The 13,445-nt window shown below is 35.1% G+C and overlaps 1 protein-coding gene and 1 long non-coding RNA gene across 2 annotated transcripts; one reads left to right on the top strand and one right to left on the bottom strand.

The window, feature by feature from the left end:
* Nucleotides 1–293: 293 nt before the first annotated feature.
* Nucleotides 294–929, top strand: LOC109586488 (uncharacterized). Its single transcript, XR_002187055.1, has 3 exons — nt 294–319; nt 404–821; nt 874–929. It is a non-coding gene; the product is annotated as an uncharacterized LOC109586488 (long non-coding RNA).
* A 6,378-nt stretch (nt 930–7,307) lies between these two features.
* LOC105314503 (putative ATP-dependent DNA helicase Q1) lies at nt 7,308–8,706 on the bottom strand. The gene is made up of 5 exons (XM_011408706.1): nt 8,504–8,706; nt 8,322–8,458; nt 7,763–8,225; nt 7,510–7,711; nt 7,308–7,454 (listed from the first exon to the last, which is right to left on the bottom strand). Exons 1-5 carry the CDS (start codon nt 8,704–8,706, stop codon nt 7,308–7,310), a joined length of 1,152 nt encoding a protein of 383 aa, XP_011407008.1.
* Nucleotides 8,707–13,445: the final 4,739 nt, after the last annotated feature.

Raw genomic sequence — 13,445 nt, forward strand, 5'->3', positions numbered from 1 at the left:
ACAATAGTATTTGATTGGTGATCTCTTGTTATGTTGTAGCAGGAAGATGAGACTGTTAAAGTTTTGGACCTAACTTCTGAGGATGACACAGAATTGACACAAGAGGTTACTTAGTTAAATATTGATTAATTTAGAATGTTTTTTTACTGTAGGGTCTTGAAGATTGGCAGAAGTTTTGAAGAAAGTAATAACTACAATATGAAGAATCCCTTCAATTTGTTCAGCAGAAAGTAAGTTATCTTACTTACACCTATGGTATTACAGAGAAAATATCTATAATAATTTGGCACAACAAGCTAATGACAGTGATAAAGTAAAGGTCAGTAACTGGGAGTATAGTGGCTACATGCATAACAGTAGTATCAGGTGCTTATTCCATTAATGAATTTGTATAACTGTTTAGAGAAGAGGAGAGGAAAAGACCAAGCTTCAGTTGTATTTATCAGAGTGAACGCTTCCTCATGTAGCTATCAAGTTAGCAGTGAAGTTGGAGGACGGCACCAAAATTTATGGATCCTGTTCTGCTGATCATTCGATAAAGGCTTGTGATGCATACAACATTATTGCAGTAACAATTGCACATATACCCTATTTTACAAATATTACTTAAATGTACCACTTTTTTTGTTGCAATTTGTTTACCAGTATGTTTTGCTCACACAGAAGTCAAAACTTTCTTTAAATTATGCACTGGAGCAGTTCCAATGGAGGTAATGCAGCCTGATGAGAAGTCTTTAACTCAGTACGATTTGAGAGTATCATCACTGCTACTATTAGAAGAAACTCCCTCTCATGATGAAGACAAATGAATTGATGAATTAGTAAGGACATTCATATATTTTTTACTGTTGATTTACTTCCTTTTCCCATTAGACTCTTTGTAAAGAAGCTGAAATTATTTAGGAAGTCAAGGGCAACATTTCATCTACTGACATACTAATGAAAGGTACTCTATTACCATATTTAAGAACTATATACAGCTTGTCACCTCCCACAATCCAGATTGTTCTCCCCTATTTTATAGCCATTCTTGCATTATTACATGTATGCCATAATGGTTATACATTACTTAGTGTACTTGTTACATTTAAAGGAAACTAATAAAAACATTTATATTAAGTTTTGTTTCTTTCATGATTTACACATATATAAAGGAGAACACCTGGAAAGAATTTGTGAAGACATTTCATACTCTTGAAGGAACTTTACACTGTTGCGCGGTCTTCACTGTTTGATGATGTAATCTCTCTATACAAAGAGCATCCTGGTATAACGAATGAATGTCCTTAGAAATGAAATTAAAAGAAGAATTAGCTGTTGATTTAGGTGGCGTGTCTAAAGACATTGTTTCAGGATTTTGGCAAGAGGCGTATGAACGATTATTTGATGGTAGTATCTCATTTGTTTCTGCTGTTCATCCACACATTGAGTTTTCATTATTTGAAGTTCTCGGTGAAATTTTATCTCATGGATACTTCTGTACTGGGTTTCTGCCAACACAAATATCTTTTCCTACTTTGGCTACTATGATTTTGGGTTGTCAAGTACAAATAAGCCCATATATTTTACTTGAACCTCTTTTTGATTATTTTAGTGATGAGGATCGTTCTGTGTTGTCAACAGCTCTTCAATTTTCAAAAGATAATCCAAATATGAAGTTTCCATCTCAAATTTTAGACTCATTGTTGAATGTATTTTGTCATTTTCAGTGCCTAAGAGTACCTGATCCATTATCACTTGGTCTCACTTTAGTTGACATAGATTGTTTTGTTTTTCTTACTAACCCAATGTCTGCTATTAATGCCGTCAATTTAGCTATTCCTCAATCACATGTTCCTTTTTGGAAATCTATGTCATCTGATTTGTACAAGCTTTACCTGGCACTTACTGCTACACCTTTCAAAGTTCTGAGCTTACTAGCAGAGCGTACGTTCTTTAATGCCTCTCAAGAGACTGTTTTTGGCTACTTACAGCAATTCATTGAGAACATCACAAAGGACCAAGTTAAGATGTTCTTACAGTTCTGTATGCAGTACTAAAGAAATTGAAGTTCAGTTCAACTTATTATCTGGTGTTGCTTGCAGATCCATTACTCATACTTGCAGTAATATATTAGAGCTGCCTACAATTTATCATTCTTATTCTGAAATCGCCAAAGAATTTTGATTGGTGATGTGTGATGAAACTTACTCTTGGATCATGGATGGATTGTAATTATGCAGTTAGGCTCATAATATAAAACTAATCCTGTATATAATCACTGTATATAATCACTTAATTTCTCTTGATTACAATAAAAATTACTTCAAATCAATGACTTGTCAAAAAATATGAACAACTGCCATCAGCTATCATATCAATATTTCAACAAAGTTCCTGGTATACTTCTGATAGATTTAGCCTTGTTTCAGGAATTTCATTTTCAACATGACTGTCCTACAGTGCATACAAGACAAGACCAATTGAATATTTATAATATATGCATGCAAGCCTGCTGAAGCAAAAATTAACTAGAAGCTATAAAATATGCTTATTATTACAAGAGCTATAGTTACTATACTAGTACTTAAAAGTATAACTCTAGTAAACCAATATTTAATACAAAATTATTCATACTACACAAATTAAACAAATAATATTGTGTAATACCTCTGATGCATCATCTTGTGGTATTAGTAACGCGGTAGCGTTACTAAGTAGGATGCACCCCCAAACAAAATGGCTCCCAAGACTTTTGCAGCCTTGCTTTACCGGAAAAACGAGCTCCTATGCTTACCAGACTTCTTAGAGGACCTTATCTTGACCAGAGGACTCCATTGGTACCCATAGCGTGGCTCTAGGCTCTGTCTAAGAGAAAAGCCAAAAATCGGCGAACCGGCCGTTTTGTTCAGCCACCTTTTTTCATCTTCATCATCATCATCATCATCATCAAGAAGTCCTGTCAATCCAGTTGTCGGTGTGTATCTCAGTATCAGTTGGTGCTACAAGGATAATTCTTACACCAATCTACTCCAACAGTTTATGCGCAGGTCCATGTCCCATCAGATCATTCTTCAAGTAAGGAAAAAGTGGTACTGTGGCTGCTGGATCGAGCCATCTTAGCTGCATGCAGCCATTTTGCTAATTAAAAAAACATGCCATGTGCTCCAAAATTTGGGTGTGGTCACGCATGCTCAGATTTATTTTTTACCAAGCTATACTTGGAATCAACTACTGCAATACTTTAGTGGAGGTTTCCAGCTAAAAGAAGGTATTAATCTTGCATGTTACTGTTTTATCAAGTGTGTGATTTTATTTTATTAAAAAAAAACAAACAATTAATTAATGTATAATGTGCAATGATAATATGAATGACAACAGCCTGGAAGAACAGGAATAGCTGCATTCTGCTGCAACATTGCAGGGAAGATGGACACTCAGCTCACAGCTTCTTGAACAAGGACTTGTATCAAGACTAGTATTAATTTCACTTGTCATCAGGATAATTGATATTCCTTCAGCATGTCTATTCAATGCTGTCTCTCATAAATGATGTAAAGTCATCAAGACTAGTATTAATTTCACTTGTCATCAGGATAATTGATATTCCTTCAGCATGTCTATTCAATGCTGTCTCTCATAAATGATGTAAAGTCATAACAATGATAATAATAATAAAGAAAATCATTGTTTGTGTAAAATCAACAAGCATCACAACAGCAACTAAAGAAATATTATAAATATTATTAAAAAATTAACACAAACAAGAACATAAAAAATTTTAAAAAAACAAGATTAAGTAGGATTCCGAACGACCAACGAAAATACGAAATGAAAATCCTACTCGTGACGCAAATTCTACTCTACATTGCAAGGTGATCCGTAATTTTTACATAATAACATTGAAAGTACAATGTAGAGTAGAATTTGCGTCACGAGTAGGATTTTCATTTCGTATTTTCGTTGGTCGTTTGGAATCCTACTTAATCTTGTTTTTTTTAAATTTTTTATGTTCTTGTTAAATTTGGATGAACACCATATTCCTCACCAACTGTCTGAAATTAATCCATTGCTTCAAAACCAGAATACTGCAACTGTAATGCTCCAGCATGAAAAAGCTGCAAAGGAGATTTATTATTCTCAGTTTGAATACCATGCATATTCCATCCATCCCTAAAAGCTTCAAGTGATTTGTTAACTCTTGGAAGATACACAAAATGCAAAGTGAAAAGATGAACTTCATTGGCAGAATCCAGTAATCTCCTTTGCTCCAAATAGTAAAATAATCGATAATATAGCTGCATGACACAACAATGTAAATCTTGCCAAAAACGTTCTACATGCTGGTTATGTACAGAACTTCCAGTGATTATACTTCCTTTTCCATGACCTATTTCAGAGCATTGACTGAGCTAAAAGCATGTTTTCTCGACCTTCGTCTGTTCTGACACACAATGGTACACCAAACCTGCTAACAGCATCAAGGAAGCTGTGTAAAACAGTAGAAGCACGATTGTTTGTAGAACAGTTTTACTTAACTTAGTAGGACCATCATGTGGTAATTAAATTTTCAGTCATCATGTTTTTAAAATTTTCATTAATGAAACAGGGCTTACCAATATGCCATAATGAATTTGGTCCTGGTACAGAATATGGATGACATGCAGTGATACTGAATCCCCAGCGTCGAGTTAGATTTGTTCTTATTAAAATTGAACGAACTCTTTCTTTTGATACATAAATACCTACAGCTCTAAGATCACCCATTATCAATGTTTCACCAGAATATGGATTATCATGACGTAACTGCTGCAAAACTTTATTTAATTCCTGATCACTTATCTGATGCACATCAAAACAATCATCGTCTAACATTCCAAACTCACTTCTATGCCTGTATATAGTCATATGTGAAACACCAAGTAAGTCTGCAATCTCTGTCCATGAAAAATTTATTTGCTTAAGATACTCCAGTTGACTCCTGTAAATCTTAAACAATGGTTGACCTTGTAAACCACTGTACAAGGGCCCTGCTTGCTATTGTGTGCATATGTTCCTCTTCTCTAAATATTTATCCCAATATAACAGTAGCCATAAAATGCAGTATTGCGGAGTATTTATTAGCTCTAAATATCTCCTTCTTCTACCTTAAGTTCTGTTTCTGGTTCAATTGCTATGTCGAGGACTTCTTGAGTATTGGAGACCAAGTTCAAGTTTCTGTGTTACATAATCTACAAACCGTTCATTGGCCATTCCAATTTGAGACTGACATGAATTAAAGACATTTTCCAGTTCTTGAAGAAAAGCTGTCCATCCAAAACTCGCCATTGCTAATTCTGGTACACACATACATCCCTGCTAGATCACAAGATCATAACCATGTGACATTGTAACAGCAATAATTATCACGTCATAAATCAAATTACAAGGTCTTGAACATTAGTTCCTGATGTGACATTGTACGCTAGGATGTGACATTGCAAAATGCAGTTTGACATAGTAAGCTTAGAATGTGACATAACAAGCATATATAATTTTACTTTAGGAAAGTGTTGAAGAAGACTAAAGATGCCATAAAGAAGCTGGACCTAACCATCGAAAGGCCAGTGAACCAAGTGAAGGTGGATGGTCACTATAGCTTTGACTATGCACAGCAAGTAAGGCAGTTAGTATACTTACGCATCTTCATCGTAAAATTTATAATTGCAGGTGCATTACCCAAGTGATCCATTGCAGCCTGGTTGCATCTACTTCTTAACACCAATGAAATGTGGCTTGTTTGGGGTTTGTTGTGAAGCATTCCGTAGGCACGTTACATACCTAGTGGATGATGTAATGGACACAGGGAAGGGGGCAAATACTGCTGTCAGATATATCCATCACTACATTGAAAACCAAGGCATCAATGCTAGTATTATCCATCTCAATGCTGACAACTGTATAGGTCAAAATATAAATAATACTGTTATTCAATATTTGGCCTGGAGAGTACAGGCACACAGGAATAAATGGATTAAGATCTCCTTTCATTCAGTTGGGCATACTATAAGTTCTCACCAGACTTGTGCTTTGGGCTCATCAAAGAGCTATTTATAAAGACTGCAGTACGTTGCTTGAAGGATATTGCTAATGTTGTTGATGATTCTGCAGTAGTGAATGTTGGTTGGATCTAGTACAGGATAGGTTTTGGTGCCATGCTTTGATTCGACGGGCTTTTTGCATTGTTGTTTTAAGTGCATAAACGGGAAACAAAAGATCCACCATATCACGCTTGAGAAGGATTCACTACTGCAGGAAGACTTCATAGCTCAAGAATCGATAGATAGTAGCATTAGAAAAGTAAGTTATTTGAGGGATGATGTTACCCTGCCTCCTTGAGATACACTGCCAGAAGTAGTACTACCAAATGGCTTATCAGCAGAAAGGCAGTGGTACTTATATGAAAAGATTAGGAATTTTTGTCTGGAGAACAACAAGGACAAGACATTTCCCATGCCTTCTGTTGCAAAGCCTGTATCATCAGCCCACCATACACCTGAAGCATCAATTTGTGATTTAATCTTGAGGGCTAAATGATTAGGATGATTGTGAAGATTCATGTTTGTGTCATTTAATGATTCTCTTTTAATTCCAGTGATTCACCTTCTTTTATCTTCTTTCTTTGGCCATATGTAAATAAATTCAACTAGACAATCCCCTAATTTCTCATTAGAACGAATTAGTTTCTCTTTAGGATGTTGTGTACAAGTTTCTCATGTTGACACAATGTAGGTATAGTTAGCAGTAGGACAGCTTTACACCTCCACAAGGAACATCTCTATAACACAATGTCTCACTTGCACCATTTAACTCCATTGTCACCTTCTAAACATTATGAGCCTTTCCTTTACCAAGTTTTATATCCGTGAAGAGATAATGAGGATTATGTGCATCACATTGTGGAAGAAGAGAAAAATCTTCACAATACCCAATTTTTTCAGGGTGTGGTGTTTTAAAAACTCCTGGGAAATAATAATCATCCTCATTCTTTACCTTAAACAAAAATCAGAGCAGCTCAATAGGTTTCGTATGTTGGTTACTATTTTACATCCTTTTCCCTTTCGTTTAATATTATCTGTAATGGTAATACAAAAAGCATGATTGCCTGCAAATATTACTATAGATACACTTACCTGACTTTGAGGTATGATTGACAGGCTGAAAACTAGCAACTGCTGAGGAGATTTATCTCAAAGGATGTTTTAAGATATTCTTTTCCTTGTTTTGTTATAGAAAAACTATTGTATATCATCTGTCCAATCTTGTTGTGTCCTTTTCCTAATCTCATGTCATTCTGAATCAGTCCCAACTATCCATGCCTGACGAATTCTTATCCTCCATCCTAACAATGAATAGCCAATTTGGAATCCTGAACCCAATGTAGACGTTTCACATTGCAAAGAAACTTTTGCTGATGCTCTTATGTGTTGAGCTAACTGAAATTGGGAAATCAAGCAATGCACAATGTGCTAATCAATATTGTTAAATTACTTTAACTTCTCCAAATCCATCTAGGTTTTGAACTGTCTCTGTAACTATTTTCATTTCATTCTCAGCATTTATAGCTGTTGTTTCTAACTCAGATATGCAAACATCACAGCATGGTCCATCACACTGTAGGTTTGAAGTAATATCTTCGAAATAGGAAACCATCTCTCGTCTACATCGTCCAGCTATTTCACAAGTAATAAATCTATTTGAATTTAAAAATAAGTTTTAAAACTATAGCCAAATCATAACATACTTCCATGATACCTGAAAATTAGATAAAATCTGTTTTTGCCTCCTACAGTGTTCTACTTTGCACCAAAATGAGGCATGTTGCAAATCATTGTCAACATAAAACACAATTCTCTGACATTTCTTGCCATGTCTACAACCTCTACCAAGTTCCTGTACTAATTGCTCTATACTAGGTGGAACACCCACTCTGATAGTTTTATCTACGTCTGGTTGGTCTATCCCCATTCCAAAAGCACTTGTGCAGACCATTACTTGAATTTCTCCACTTTTCCAGCTAGATAGAGCCATAACTTTGTCATGCATAGTCATCTCGTCTCCATGATAAGAACAGCTTAGAAGGCCATTATGCCCTAAGCTAATAGCAAGTGGGGCAACATCTCTAATTAAATCCAGATTAATTATTGCCTTTCCTTCTAAATGTGGAATTAATTGTGATGCCCATTTGCTGTACTTGTCTATTCCAACTAAGCAGTAAAATATAAATAAAAATACATTAAATATTATCATACTTTTGGCCCCTAACTTATATACATAGAAAGTCAAATTGCTCTTTTTCATACTTGCAATCTCACAAATTGGATTACGAAGTATTTCCTTCAGCATGGTAATGATTGCTGGTGTTGCAGTGGCTGTCAGTGCCATGAATGGTATTCCTTCAAATTGCTCAGGCAGCTTCATGAAATGTTCATATGCTGGTCTATTTACAGTAATGATTATTTAAAAAAAGCTTTTTGTCACTAACGAAAATGATGCCAATGAATAAGTGAGGTGAGCTTCATCAATCGCAATTAGTCTAATCTTTTTTTGGGAACAAAGTGTTTTAAAAACTGGTCTTGGTTCAACAAGTTTGTCATAAAAACTTTCTGGAGTGCTAAGTACAATTTTGTAGTCAGATTGGGCAATTTTAGAGTGAACTGATGAGTCAGTCTGAAGAGAATTCCACATTCTTGTAAAGATTGATGTCGGTCAATGATTAAACTCACTGTAGGCATAATTACTATAGTCATCTTCTTTGTTGCAACACATGGAAACTGAAAACAAAAACTCCTTCTAACCCCAATGCTCTGAACAAATCTTTTCCTTCTAACAATGCTGATATGATTGTCTTTTGTTACGGTTTAAATTAAGATTTATCAAAATATTTAATAAGTGAGCCGAGTAAGTGATTATCCTTGTGATCTATATAAAATGTAATTGAAGTATTTGTAAAAATCATGTTCATACACCATCGATAGATGGTAAATTTCAAGGATCTAAAAATGTTATGTCATTCCTTGCCATCCAAGCAGTTAGGGAAAGTTAAATTAAAATTTGCTAATTTAGCACAATTACAATTATAAATTTTGCAATTTGGAACTGAAATTTACCACCTCATGCATACTAGCATTATAATGACATACTATTAGTAATGACACATTATGTGCCATTATAAGATTAACAACCAAAGTTATGAAGTCTAACATCAAAAGATTTGCGTTTCACCACGTTAAGATGGCTGAGTAGACTCTTCTTTCATTTCTAATGTAATGTGAGCTAGATCTTCCTTGGGTACTGTGGATAGTGTGATTAATTTATGTTCTCTCCTCTTGCCAATTCGATGCCTCAGAAGGCTGCACTTAGTGCAATTGCTGTTTTTAAAAGATTTACAAAGAATCAATGCCTCGTCCGGACATTGCTCATATACATCCTCTATGTACGTTTCTGATATTAGAGAAGCCATTGATCCGGGTTATGAGTGCTGAGAGCCACACAAAAACAATGACTACTGTACTGAGAAGCAAGTGATGAAAATGTGTCCATGTCCTCAGAGGAACTCTAATGATAAGAGCTGGTGCCACACAAACTAAAACACTAGCTACACTAGATTAATTACTATTAAGTTATCCACTCAGTACAGCCTTGACCTTTGCACTGACAAAAGAGCATCAAACTGGGTTTCAGCTCTCCCTTAACTTCTCTGGATTTCCACCTCCACAAGTCTATGCTTTTAGAGATGCTATTTGACCTTCACTATGGATGGAATATCTCTGACACTCCATATCATTGTACCTGTGGTCAATGTTTCTCCCTGGACCGTGACTTGTCATGCCCCGCCTGACGATTTCCATTTAATTGCCATAATGAGGCTTGTGACATCACTGCTACATTGCTATCTGAGGTTTGTTCTAATATTGAGGCAGAACCCTATCTGCAACAACTCACAGCTGATCGTTTCCTTTTTCGGACGGCTAATCATGTATATCAGAGGAGTTTATTTGTCTTAGCACAAAGTGATTCTCAATTCTCCCTTTGACCTCCAACTGGTGCGAGCCACCTCTTTTTTTGTTGACTATGATTATCATCACTAATTTCAATTATTTTACTAACAATTGTTTTTCCATCCCTAATTTTTATTGTCAATTCTTCTCTCTCTCTACTTGCCCTTTCTCTCTTTTTCTTTAGTTATTATAACTACTACTATCATTTTTATTGTCAACATTGTTGTTATTTGTTGTCGTTTTTAATTACTTTGTTATTGTTATTATTATTATTATTATTATTATTATTATTATTATATAAATTACAAATTTCCCTGGTAATGAGAGAAAGAGATAAAGTTGAAGCAAAATAAAAATAAAGTAATTGTGACCATCATTGACAAAAGATGCCTTATGGCGGATTATAACATTCAGGGGCCGATCTAGGGGTGGGCCAGGGTGGGCCAGGCCCACCGAAAAATTTTGTGCAGTAATTTCAATTAACTTTTTAATGTGGATGACTATGTAAACTGTGAAGCATGACTATGCACACAATTTGTAAACCACAAAGGAGCTCATTTTAACAGCTTTAATGTTTAAAATTTGGACTTTGAATGTAGGTCTTGTTGGCCACACCCACTAATTACTGCACCCAAATCATCAAGGCCCACCAAAGAATCGAATCCTGGATCCGCCCCTGGTCAAGAGGACAAAATGTCCTATCAACGAATGCAAGAATGTGAAGAAACAACACATATTTTGCCTTGTACATGCAAGAATTCTGAAAATAAGTGATTGAACAAAATGAAAACAACATAAAGAAAACACGTTCTATATACTATACTTTAAAAATATAAAATAATTTAAAACCATTTTATAGAAGTTGATAGTCTATATAAGAAATGTAAAGACAGTTGTTAACAAGTCATTAAGCAATAAACAATGTTTTTTGTTATTATAATTAATTAAATATTAATTGAAAATCACCATTTACCATAAACTGACTTAGTAGCTAAAATTCAAAACAAAATTAATTAGCATTATGAAATTTTATTGTAAATGACCATCCACTGATGTTAAGTCTTCTTCCTTCTCCTACAACATTAATTGTGTACCTTCTCCACGTGTAATGAAGAAGTCTTATCTTTTGTAGAAATGCTCCTGCGCTTGACTAATAATAATTATTGTTATTATTTATAAGAAATATAGCAGACCTTTAAACTTTTGATTTTTATGACAGACCCGAGTACGTGTTTTTAAAAATTGCTCCAATAATTCATTCTGCCCCTCTTATGTCACTGCTAATGGAGAGATAAGAAAGACATGATCACACCGACAAAATGATGGCGTTAGTCAATAATATTCTGTATTTAAAGATGTTGTCACATCTAACCAGTCAATATGGTGTTAACATTATTCTACTTGGACAATTATATCACTTGATTCAGTAACATGATTGTCAAGGAAACAGGTAACACATTGGAGTTTCAAGGGAAGTATTATGTAAAATAGTCTGATACTCACACATTTCCATTATCTGTACATTGCCTCAAATTAAGCCTTAGGATTAGATGTATGTCCTTTTTCAACTAGAAACTAATAAATACTACATAAGCCACTGAGAAGCTAGCTTTACATGTAGATCTATACCTAACTGAAACATTTATACCTTTTGTTTATACGTCCTTCAATTATTTTAATAGAGCCACAAAAGAAGAAGGGGGAGGAGCAAGGCAAAAGAATAGAGAAACAATATATCCAGCTGATTATCATCCTACTCCACCATCTTTTTTATTATTATTACTAGATCCACTCCCTTTCACAAAATTAAGGTATAGTAGGAGACTGGGCTAGAAAATGTGTGGAGTCTGAGCTAGGATGTGGAGCCTGCATCACAAATGCACAAGAACACCTCTGAAAACACAAATTCAACAATGACCAATAAGAAATGACAACTGAGATGTAACAGGTACATATTAAGTATGATTTATTATACATTGTTACATTCATTACCCGAGCCCACACGTAGGCGTGGAAGCGAGGGTAAAGCTGTCGTCCTGTCCGTGTGTGTTCGCTTGACCTCCACTTTTGAGCTGACACTGCTTTCTTGTCTAGTCCTCAAGAGTCTTATAATCAACACTGGCTCTGAAAAAGTTATTCTCTGTCTTGGGAATGCTATATTTTTCTTTTCCATGGATAAAGAAGCTGGCAAAGTCGCCAAAAGTAGGTCGGTTCCCCGACAACTCTTTCATAGTGTGAGCAAAAGAGCAACTGGGCAGATAAAACAATAAAGCAAAGCCTCCTCTTTCATTATTATGAGAGATTTTGCTCTAATCATCTTCGTTTTAAAGATATTGTAGCCCAAAAACTGATACTTTTGTGAGTTTAGACGAGGCTCTCTTCTCCCATAGTAGCGGCCAGAGTCTTTTAACATCAGAGACTCAATTGACGTTTGTATGCAACAAATGGAGTCTAACAAATGTGTGCTAAAATCTTTAAAAGTTGAGAAAAACAAAAGCTTTCTTCACCACTTAAGGCCACGTGCCACCATTACTGTGTGCAGGTGGAGCATGGCTTGATTGAGCCACACCTTCATTGCAGCCACACCTTTGCAGCAATGCAGCAAACATATTGAAACTTCTCTGTATAAAAAAGCAAACAATTCTCTGTCTCAAAGCATTCACTATGCCTTAATAAATTTAGTACAAATTAAAAGAAAATAATTAGTGAAAGTTTTGAGTTAGAGAAGAACCTGCAGCATGTACTTGATTTATTAAAACTTAGTGAATGTTTCGAGACAGTCAAACTGAGAATGTTTTTTTAGACAAAGAAGCTCCAGCATGTTTGCTGCACTGCAGCCACACTTTTACATTGCTGCAGCATGCAGCAGCAATGCAGATTACTGAGGTTCCTTTTCTATCTCAAAACTTTAACTAAAGGGCTGGCCAGCATAAAACATAGTCTTACAACACTGTTACAAAGATTGGGGAGATTGAAATCAAGTCTATCTCTAACACACTTATAATTATAATGCTAACACATACAACTTATAGTATGGAAACCAGGCTTAAGTTTCACTTTCACTTAATTCTATTAAAAACTGTAACTTATACAGATCTAATTGAGTCACACCACACACCTATGCCTTTACATTGCATTATTATGCCAAAGTTTCACTGCTTGCAATGTTTTGATAATAGATTAAGGACATCTTTATTATTTCTTCCATCTGTTGTCTCTATCTTTAGCTACATTTCCATGTTTTAATCATTCACTTAGCTATCTCTTTCTTTATCCTTATAGATACTTTCTAGTCTGTCCTCCCCTCTCTTCTGATAAATAGCAAGGCAGGTGGAGCTGCTGGGTGTCTTTTGCATTAAAGTCATTCCTTCAAAATTCTACTGCAACATTATTTTTAATAATAAATACTATTGATAATAATAATAA

Source organism: Amphimedon queenslandica, unplaced genomic scaffold, assembly GCF_000090795.2.
Source record: "Amphimedon queenslandica unplaced genomic scaffold, v1.1 AMPQUscaffold_12859, whole genome shotgun sequence".
NCBI classification, from domain to species: domain Eukaryota; kingdom Metazoa; phylum Porifera; class Demospongiae; order Haplosclerida; family Niphatidae; genus Amphimedon; species Amphimedon queenslandica.

Excerpts from the sequence above, each read along its gene's own strand:
- LOC105314503 (XM_011408706.1), bottom strand. The coding sequence starts at position 8,706 with ATGTGGAATTCTCTTCAGACTGACTCATCAGTTCACTCTAAAATTGCC. Across the intron at positions 8,459-8,503 it reads TATTCATTGGCATCATTTTC|ACCAGCATATGAACATTTCA; the intron begins GTTAGTGACAAA and ends TACTGTAAATAG. Across the intron at positions 7,455-7,509 it reads ATGGATTTGGAGAAGTTAAA|TTAGCTCAACACATAAGAGC; the intron begins GTAATTTAACAA and ends TCCCAATTTCAG.